The sequence below is a fragment of the Arachis hypogaea genome, chromosome 18 (genome assembly GCF_003086295.3).
Source record: "Arachis hypogaea cultivar Tifrunner chromosome 18, arahy.Tifrunner.gnm2.J5K5, whole genome shotgun sequence".
Taxonomy (NCBI): Eukaryota; Viridiplantae; Streptophyta; class Magnoliopsida; order Fabales; family Fabaceae; genus Arachis; species Arachis hypogaea.
In genome coordinates this window covers 15,346,852-15,358,159 of record NC_092053.1, presented here as the reverse complement: position 1 = coordinate 15,358,159, position 11,308 = coordinate 15,346,852, and the positions used below count along the sequence as shown (strand labels likewise).

The 11,308-nt window shown below is 30.4% G+C and overlaps 2 protein-coding genes across 2 annotated transcripts; both read right to left on the bottom strand.

Annotated features, from left to right (window-relative positions):
- Positions 1 to 2,187: 2,187 nt before the first annotated feature.
- On the bottom strand, positions 2,188 to 2,956 carry LOC112771111 (conglutin). The gene has a single exon (NM_001376212.1). The coding sequence runs from the start codon at positions 2,887 to 2,889 to the stop codon at positions 2,452 to 2,454; it is 438 nt and encodes a 145-aa protein (NP_001363141.1). The 5' UTR covers positions 2,890 to 2,956; the 3' UTR covers positions 2,188 to 2,451.
- A 7,316-nt stretch (positions 2,957 to 10,272) lies between these two features.
- On the bottom strand, positions 10,273 to 11,093 carry LOC112771110 (conglutin-7-like). Its single transcript, NM_001405411.1, has one exon. The coding sequence runs from the start codon at positions 11,040 to 11,042 to the stop codon at positions 10,524 to 10,526; it is 519 nt and encodes a 172-aa protein (NP_001392340.1). The 5' UTR covers positions 11,043 to 11,093; the 3' UTR covers positions 10,273 to 10,523.
- Between the last annotated feature and the right edge of the window lie 215 nt (positions 11,094 to 11,308).

Here is an 11,308-nt window from a genome sequence, read left to right as displayed (position 1 = left end):
AAGACGAAAAATGATATGTTTGTGTTAGTGAAGCGCGTATGTATACATGCTACGTATAATAAAAGTGGTTTTTGTTGAGTTTAGACCAACTTAATTGGATATAATTGCCAAAAAAAATTGAATGTATAGTAGGACTGCATCCAAAATCGATTCAATTTGATTATATTTGTTTTGAATTTAATGGGTAATTGGATATAATCAAATCAGATCCAATTAAATTTGATTTTAATTGTTTCAGACATTGATTCCGAAATTGTCAAATCTGAATCAAACTAATTATTTAATTAATTTAATATTAATTAAAATAAGTAAATAAAATCTAATAATATATATATAATTTTTTCTCTTAATCTTATGGTATTCTAAATATTGATAGTTATTTATTAAGTTTGAATCGATGATGTATTATTTTTTTATTATATACATATTTATAATATTAAAAAAAGTATTTTTTTAATTATTTTTTGATTTTATTTTCAATCAGATACCTAATCATCTAAACTAATTCAATTCAAATCTAATCTGTCCAAATTGATTTGGATTTACTTAAAAAAAATTAAATTCGAACCAACTCGAACTAATTAAATTTAATCAGTTTGATTTTTTTTCTTAAATCCAAACCAATCTAATTCGTAAATAACTCTAGTCTTTTGAATTTTGATGGATCGAGCAACAAGATAAGACAAAACATAAGTATTTATTCTCATCTATATTGAAAATATATAGAGATACAGAAAAATTAAAAATTATGTTTTGTGATTTTTTTTTTTTGTTGTTTTGGTGTTTATTCTATATAATATGTGATTTTTCACTGTGTATATGTGTAAACCTAAGACAAAAGCCTATAAATAACAATGATACAGACAAATTTAGAGGTGATTGATGAATCCTTTGACTTGATGTCTTTTCTCTTCATAAAGGAGAATAATGAGGAAGTGAAAACCCATCTTTAGAAATTAAACCCTTACTATACATATGTCAAATGTTGGTTAAAATTTGGACCAACTTGTAAAGAAAATTATTTTAAACACATGATGGGTCAGGTATTTTTTTAAACAAATAGAATTTTAGTAAGGTATCTTTTAAGTTACCTACTACTCACATGTCTAACACAAATACAAAGAGATAGGTCCTATCTCAAAAAGTAAACCCAACATTGATGACTGATGAATAGCCACTCTTAGACAATTCAAAAATCCTATTTATACATTAAAATAAGTTATTAAAATTATTTTAGTTATTAATATTTTGTATATAAATATATGTATGGTTTAATTTATTTTTAATATATATTTATATTTTAATATGTATTTTATACTGTTAGCTGATTTTGGTATACATGTAACATAACTCTAAACAATTTCAATACATATTTTAAAACCTCGAAAAAATTCTCTTTCTAATAAAGCTTATTTTGATTTCCATTAGTGTAATATTATTTTGCTTACAAGAAAAGAAATTTATAAATAGAATTAAGAATAGAATTTGTCTATCTGTTCACTAAAGAAAAATGCAATGTAATGAATTATATAATTAGATTTAGTTCATTAATAGAAATAAATTTAAATATTAAATATTATTAAAATAATATATATATATATATATATATATATATATATATATATATATATATATATATATTCGAAATTGTAATAATAAGAGTGAATATGTGTAAATTATGAAATGTCTATCTAGACATCTGATCTCTTCTTCTTCCTTAATCATTCTCTTTTCTATCTATTTCTTTTTCTCTTATATTCTTATTTCTCTTATTACAGTAAATCAATTTTCAATACCATTACAGTCCCTCGCCTACAACAGTCTAATCTCTGCTTAATAACCTAACTATATTTTCTTTTAATGATATCATTGTCCGTCTAATCTCTGCTTAATAAGCTAACTACATTTTCTTTTAATGGTATCATTGTCCGGATCAGCTTTATTACAAATATAAATTAACCGTATAACTATTTATATACGCAGTTCTGTTTATGGTAATATTAGAAAACAAAAAATAATCTACCTAAATAATTTAAATATGTCTTATTTAATATTTATTTATTATAAAATGTATTAAATAAAACTAAAAATAATAATTTTTAATCATTTTTTATTAATATTTTTTGTTTACTAAATATTTTTGTTCTGTTTAAATGTCATAGTATCAAAAAATTTATTTAAAAAAAATTAGAAGAGTTTGATTTTCATTAATGTCAAAGAAATTAAAACATAATATACTTGAAGATCTTTTATTTCATGGTGGTTAAAACTTTGCAGTAGCAAAACATAGGTAAAGCCATAAGAGCACACCGAAGGTGCTCATATAACCTTACCTATCACCACATTCATACAGTGATGATATTTATTATTAACGAAACAAGCATACATAATAGCTCATAATATAAGCTACTTCCTACTAGTTTGTTTTGGCACAGATTATTATTTTTGAGTCTAGCATCTGCCGCCACTCACGTCCAAATCGCAACGCTGTGGTGCCCTAAAGTTACACTGTTGGGGCAAGTTCATGAGCTCTCTCTTGAACTGCTGCACCATTTGCCTGTCCTGCAACCTATCGCACTGGTTCTCCATTATCTGCTGCAATGCCTCGCACATGCATCTCTGTGTGTTCTCCATCTCGTTCAGCTCATCGCAGCACCTCTGTTGCTGGTCGGAGGATCGAGTACTCCTAATATCGTAGGAGTCGTACTGCTCTTGCTCGCCCATGATCCTCTGCATTATGTGCTGCTCGCAGGGCTTGAGGTTAACCCTGTCTACCTGCCTCTCGCAGCTTGATGAGTCCCCCTGTCTCCCCCTCTCGCGCCTCATTGCGGAGGCGTGTGCCACCAGGACGAGGGCAAGGAGAGCTACCAGGATGGTGGACTTGGCCATGGTGGTGGTGGAATGTGATGATGCTTGAGGAGTAGTGTTTTAGTTGTGTGTGACTTTTTTATGAGTAGTGTTGATGGTGGCAGCAGGGGTATTTATAGGGGAAACAGGGCTTAGTATGTGAGGTACGTGTAAAGGGAATGGAGGGTGGTGTGGCTTTGTTTGCTTCATTCATTGCTTTTGTGCTTCCACGTTACATTTTCATGCATGCAAATACTCCAAGATTCCCATTTGTTTTTCCTTAATCAGCATGTCAGGCTTTGCTGTAGTAATTATTATTATGTGCTATATGATCAATGAAGATGATGATGTTCAATGCACCTTCAGTAAACACAGATATTTACAACAGCCAATTTCTTCCATCGGGATCTTATGGTGCCTAAAAATTTGATATCTTCTGAAAAAAAAAATTGATATTTATTTTAAAAGTATATAAATTAGTAAATTTTAAATATTTAAAATTTATTATAAAAAATAAAGTAGACAAAATTTAAACATTAAATAATAAGTATATAGAATTAGCCTTACTTCAATATATTAATCGTCTATTTTGTTTTCAAAACTTATTTATTTTTTATTGAGTAAATATTCTTTTTGTTCTTTAAATATTTGCTTGAACGATAAATAATTTTTTCAAATTTAAAATTTTTTAATCAATCTCTTATCTAAATAATTAAATAATTAGTTTAAATAATTTTTTATATTGATTTAAGCAGTTATTGATACATTAACAGGTCAAAATTTATAAAAATTATTTAGATTAGTTATTTAAATAATTAAAAATTAATTTAAAATTTTGAAATTATAAAAAATATTTTATTATTCAAATAAATTATCAAAAATCAAAATAAATATTTATTATTTTATTTTTTTTTAAATTGGCGTTGACTCTTTTATTTTTCACAAATTTGACAACCCACTCGCTAAAAGCACACATGTATGTAAAACAAAAATTGTAATTGATTAATTAAAACAAAATGTCCATGGCCCATTAAAGAGACATCTTCAACTTCTCTCTTCTTTCCTATTTTTATGTCTTAAACGATAATATTAAAAAAATAAAAAAACAATCAAATTTTATTTTATTTTATTAATTATTATAATAATTAGTCATCAAAAAAATTATTATAATAATTAATAAATATTAAATAAGATAAAATTTTATTATTTTTTTAACGATTTTTTTTATTATCAAATATTTTCTCAAGTAAAATCCCAACAATACGAAATGAGTAATTAATCAATCCATGACATGCTCCAGCTACTGATTTGTTAATAAATGATGATAGCTTATTCTGTTTATGAGTTTTTTTTTTTTTTTTACTAAAGATAAAAGACTCGAACCCGTAACCTCTTAATTGAGTATGAAAAGACTATGTCATTTGAGTTATAACTCATTGGCTATTCTGTTTATGAGTTATTATTAATAGAAGGAAAAAACTACATCATCCGTTATATTCCTTAACACCATCAAATATTGATGCCACCATCTCCATGCTGCTACCGGAAAAATCGTTTCCCTTCTCGCCAGAAATGCATGAAATTGCCACTAACAATCCTGGATTAATAGTTATATTATAATATGTTCTTTTAAGTAAATTTCTTTTGGATTTATTTAAATTTTTTGTATAAATATTTTTTATTTATTTTATGCTTTAATTTTTTATTCAAAAGAATTAAATTTTAATTTTTAATTATAAAATATCTGATAATATATTATAAATTTTTTTAATATTTTATTAATAAAAAATATATATAAATAATTATATTTATAATACCGAAATTAACCACTGTACCCTTTTTTTTCAATTGAAAGGACTATTTTATCCGGTAAAAATTCTAAATTTACTGTCACTAATTCAGCCTTAATACAGTCAAGCGAAATTTAAAATACCAATTGGTAAAGTATTAAAATAACGGTATTGAATAACAGTTCTGCTAAGGAACTAATTAGAAAAATAGTTAATTAAAATCAACTAATTAAAAATTAAAAAAAATTATAAAAAAAAATTTATTATTCTAATTTTTTGAATTTTAAAATTAGAAATTCAAAAATTAGTGAATTTTGGCATACTCTCTCAGTTTTAAAAAGTAACTTATCTCTTTTTTTTTTAATCAAAAATAGAGAAATTTAAACTATAAAAAAATTATGTCATTTGAGCTGTAACTCATTTGTAACTTATTTCTTATTACATGTCACAATATTAGTGGTTAAATTAAATTGATTTGTCAAAATTAAATTTAACCTGTTATTTAATTTAAGTTTTAACTGACTATGGTATATATTTTTTATAATTTATAAAAATTATTAAAAAAATCTCATTTTATGATTTATTTTTTCTCAAACTATATATCTATTAATCATTTTCAACAAAAAAAAAATTCAAAAGATAAAAAAATATATAAAAAATTCTAAAAATCTTAGAAATTTTAAAATATTATATCTTGCAAAAAAACTTCTTCATATACAATATATATTTCGTACTTATTAAAAAACTTTTATTACAATAAAATTTATTTTTAATTACAGTTCAATTAGAGTATGTTAAATGAATTTATTGAATAAATAAATTGAGATATATACAAGTACGTAAAATTATAGAATTTTTTGAGAAAATAACATATTTTTAAAATAAACTCCCTTAAAATTCGTCAAATTTGGTGCAGATTGCATAGTTCTTTTTTTCCCTCTTTTTTTTTCTTGTTCTCAACAACCCTGAGTTTAATTGCTTTTTTTTTTTTCAAATTGTTTTTGTATGAAAAATGAATTTTTTTTAATAATACGAAAGAAGTAAGATAAAATAGTGTTACGAGAATCCTTTTATGTCTTTTGAATTTTTTATTTATTTGTTTTATTTTTTGATTGAAAATGATTAATAAATATGTGGGTTGCGAAAAAAATTACAAAATGATTAATAAATAAATTTTTTATATTTATTTTATTTTATTTTTTTGAGATTTTTTGTTTGAAATAATTAATAAATATGTGGTTTGAGAAAAAATAAATTACAAAGTGAGAATTTTTTAATGATTTTTATAAGAAAAATGTTATTTGTACACTAAAATCAGCTACTAAAATTAACTATCAATGTATTTGTGTATAAATATATATGTGGTTTAATTTATTTTTAATGTGTATTTGTATTTTAACATGTATTTTATATTGGTGGCTGACTTTGATGGCTAATTTTAGTGTACACATAGCATAAATCTTTTTATAAATTACAAAAAAAAAATATACCATAGTTAGTTATAGTTAATTTAATAAAATTTAAATTAAATAAAAAATTAAATTTAATCATGACAAACCAATTTAATTATTCAACCACTAATGTTATGATATATAATAAGAGATAAATTATCCATTAAAATTGAAAAGATATGGTAAAATTCTAACCACAAACAATTGATTTAAATTTGTTTATGAAAAATTCAGTTAATTAATGGCTAATTAACCAATAAATTAAAATATATTTTAGAAAGTGAGAAATGCGATTTTTATGATTTAATGTGATAGATAAAATTAAAACGAGAATTTCGACACTAATTTTAAAGAAATCGGCTCAAGATTGGGCCGAACAGACCAAACTGAACTAACCGGACCCAAGTTGGGCCCATGACCCAGCCAAGCTTCATTTAATTAATGAAGCTCAGCTCTCTCCCTCCCTCAAGAACACATTCACGCTGAGATTGAGAGGGGAAAGGGGGAGGAAAACACAAACCCTTGCTCCAACTTCAATTGATCATATCTTTTGATCTGGAGCTCCGATTGACGCACTGTTTACAGCCACGCGATCGCGGCATCGAGCTCTAAAAAACTCACATAAGCAATCTTGAGGTAAGCCACAGTTTGTTCTTCGAATTCTCAGTTCTCATTTTCAAAAATTTGTGGGTAAAGTGTTGAGATTTTTGAATTTGGATGTTGTAGGCTCAAATTAACTTGAAGAGAAGGCTTTCTCTAGCTTTCTTGGTCATTGGGTAAGGTAAGATTCTCTAACCCAAGTGAATATGTTGAATTTGAGGTGTTGGGTATTGAGTTATTGTGTTTGGGTGTGATATTGTGGTTTAGGCTTTGTATATATGTATATTGGAGCTTGATTAGTGATTTTGACAAGCCTTGGAGTGGAGCTTGTGCCTAGAAATCTGTTGGTGAAGTATTAAGGCATTGGAAGTTGAGAAAAAGTGAATTTGAGAGGGTTCCGGGTGGAACGAAAATCGGCCAAGGTATGGCTTCGGTTTCCTGTATTTAAAATGTAATGTGGTGTGAAAACGTTGGCTAGTGAACCTAGGATAGGACTTTGGAATTGTTGATGTGGTTGTTGGTTACTTTGGATTGAATTAGAAATGTATGAATGATTATGGACATGATTGTGAGTGGTTGTATGGTTGATAAAGCATGTATTGTTGTATGTTATGTGGATTTAATATGTTGGATTGATGATAAAGTTGGGGCTCTTGATGATGAGCATGATTTGAAATGTGATGATGATATGTGTATATATATTTATATATATGGTGATTGATGAATTGAATATTTATTGGGGGATTGAGATATGAAATGTTGATTGTGATATGAGATTTGTTAAATTGAGATTTGGATAAATATGGTAGAATTGGTGGGTTGATGATTGTATGAGTCATTGGCAATGATTGATGTTGGAAGAATGAGTTTTGATGGGTTTTGAATGAGTTTGATAAGTGTATGTTTTAAAATTAGGAGTTTATGAGTTTTTGATGAAAATGAAAATTTGATGAACTTCCACGGATCATATCTTGAGCTATTGTTTTCGAAATTTGATGATTTTTATATCAAATGAAAAATAACTTTATAAGCTTTAAAATGGTTTAAATTTGGTGGAAATATGAATTTTGTGGAAGGAGATATGATCGCTGGAAGTTTGGGCCAGAAAACTGAGTTCTGCAACTTCTGTAGAATTTATGATTTCTGGTTTGTGTGCGCACGCACACTGCGAGGATTTGGTCTTGTACGCACGCACAGCCTTGTGCGTACGCACACACGGAGACAGGGCTACTGGTGGTAGCGCTAGCATGCCCTGTGCGCACACACAACCATCGAAGAATTTCGAGCTGTGCGTACGCACCGGTCTGTGCGCATGCACCGGTCTGTGCGCACGCACACGTTGGAAATGGCACACTGGTGGCGATGCTAGCACACGTTGTGCGCGCGCCTCACCCTGAAGATTTTGCTTTCTGTGCGTACGCACAGGCACGCGTTTAAAAATGCTTTTGGGCGTGCACACGCACACCCCTGTGCGTACGCACGTGACCCAGTTCATTTCTAAAACTCTTGTTTTCAAGTTCTTCACATTCCCAACAAGATCGTAACCTTCCGAGATGTTATTTCACGCTTATAAACCCCCAAATTCATCCCTTAAATCTTAAATTGATATAGAATACCTAGTGAATGTGAGTAAGCTGGGGGAAAGGGTAGCTTATGGATGAAGAACGGGGATGTTATGATGGGTTATAAAGAAAAATGATGATATGAATTTTGGAGAAAGATGGTGGAGTACTGTGTATGGTATGGGCCGAATGGCCGGGAATGATATGAGTCAAATGACTGTGTGTGATGCTGGGTTATGGCTGTTAATGAATTATGAATTTACGCCGGATGGCTGAGATAGGTGTTGATGTTTGGCTGAGGATAAATGTATATGTAATTCATGATTGAATACGGTAAATGAATAACAAATGGAGAGGTTGGGTGTGAGTATATTTGTAATGCTTTCTCTCTGGTTGTGAGGGCGACAAGGCGCAGATACCCTCTAATGGCAACAGGACGCAGATACCCTCTAATGGTAAATTGGTGACAGGGCGCATATACTCTCTAACGGTGACAGGGCACGTATTCCCTTTAATGGTACTAACGCGCAATAGAGAGACTGTGGCCGGGTTAGCTATCGAACACGTCGAGTTGGATAGATAACTAACAGATGAGACTCATCAACCACTAGGATAAGCATGCATCATATGCATTATATGTGAATTGTCTGGATTACCTAATTGATTGCATCATTACTTGCTAATTGCTTAATTGTCTTATCTGTTTCCTACTCGTGCATTTCTTTGTTTGATATACTTGTGTTTGCATCTGTTACTATTGGCGGTTGGGAGGTTTGCAGGATTTAGAAAGGGGATGTTTAGTTAGTTTGAAGACTCTTAAGTTAGTCACCTATTTACATTTTTTATGGCTTATCATGTTTATGCGCTTTGATTATAATTTGGAAGTTCTAGGATTGCCTTCGACTTTTCCAGGACATTACATGTTAGATATTTGGGTACTGTTACCATGCTGAGAACCACCGGTTCTCACCCATGCGGATTTTGTGGTTTTCAGATGCAGGACGTGAGGCTCCTCACTGAGGTATACTGAAGACTTTCTTTTGGCGGAAATCTTTGTATTTTGGAATTTTATTTTGGTTATTTTATACTTGTTTAGATACTATATTTTTTACTGTATATGTATTTTGTATTAACTCTTCTTAGAGGGTATTTTGAAAAAAACAGGTTCTGTATTTTGTCTTGTGGGTTGTCTTTTGGGAAGTTCCTTATATATGTATGTATACCTTATATGTTCGGACCGATTACCTTCGCAAATCGAATCATGGGCCTTGATATATGTATCATTGGCACTCTTTTGTATATCTTATCGTGTTAGCTCATTCTATCGTTGTTTCGTTTACGTTATCGATCGGAGTGTTGCGCTTTTTGATTTAATCGGTTTTGATTTACCCACTTTGAAGCTTCAAAGGCTCCTAGTTATAAATATTTTTGCAATACTATATGTACTAAATTTTATTTTTAGAGGTCATAATACCTGACCACCTCTGTTTTATGACTTAAACATAAGACTCTGTGTGGTAAAGTGTTACAGTTTATGTTATAGGAAGAGTTTTAAGTATACCAAAAATATTGGTGTTCCAGTTGTTTTAACCATTAATCTAAATTATAAAAAAATATATATAATATACATTAATTGAAATCAACGGTTAAAACAACTAGAACACCAATGTTCTCCAGTGCATTTAAAATTTTTCTTATGTTATAATTGTCTCTCGAATTTTTTTTTTTTTTGTCAAACCTAATGTGACATTGACATAATGTTGTCCTGAATTGACTAGTGCGTCTCTAACAAAGAAGCACATCCATCTCTCTTCGCGTCATTCTTTTCTCTAACACCTGTATTCAAAATTTTAGCGTGAAAACACCCTATCCACCAAATAATATAACTTTTTAAAAAAATTAAAATTTTACTTGATCTAAATTTTTAAATAGATGAAGTTTAGGGGAAAAAAACCTTCAATACCTTTTATTCAACTAATCATCATCAATCAGAAAAACCAAAATGAGAAATAAAACATAATATACTCGCCAAAACAAAACATGATCTTTTTATATTATTTCAAGATGGTTACAACTCTGCAGCAACAAAACATAGACAACGCCATAAAAGCACTCTAAAGGTGCTCATATAACCTAAGCTTGCCTTAGTTAACACGATCAACACATTCATATAGTGATGATCTTTATTATTACCAAAACTAACATTACCATAGATAATAGCTTATATATAAGCTATTTTCTTTTCTTTTCTTTTCTTTTTTTGAGATAGGTGTTTAGTATCTGTCTCTGCCGCCACTTTCGACTTCCAAGTCGCAACGCTGTGGTGCCCTGAGGCCGCACTGTTGAGGCAAGTTCCTGAGCTCCCTCTTGAACTGTTGCTCCTGTTGCCTCCCCTGCAACCTATCGCTCTGGTTCTCCATTATCTGTTGCAATGCCTCGCACATGCACCTTTGGTTGTTCTCAAACTCGTTCAGCTCATTGCAACACCTCTCTTGGTGCTGAGAGGATCCAGCGCCTCTCCGATCATATGGACTAGGGCTGTACGGATCACGTCTGTCCGGGTCCTGACTAGGGCTGTACGGATCCTGACTAGGGCTGTACGGGTCCCGTCCATATGAATCCTCGTCACGTTGGATTTTCTGCATGAGATGTTGCTCGCAGGGCCTAAGGTTCGCCCTCTCGAGCTGGCTCTGGCATCTTCTGTCTCCTTGTAGTTCCCACTGCTGCCTCGCAGATGCGTGGGCAGCGAGGAGGAAAAGGGCGAGGGCTACTAGTATGGTGAGCTTGGCCATTGTTGTTGTGGTGGTTATGGAATGTGTATTGAAGAGTGTGTGGTGTTTTTTGAGTGTGGATGGTGGTGATGGTATTTATAGGTGAAAGGAGGGATTTTGCATGTGAGGTACGTGGAAAAGGGAAAGGGGGAAGGAGGGTGGGGTGGCTGTGTTTGCTTCATTAATTGATTTTGTGCTTCCACGTTACATTTTCATGCAAATACTGTCCAAGATGCCTTTTTGTTTGGTACCTAAGCATGCCATGTTGTTATGTGGTATAATCAATG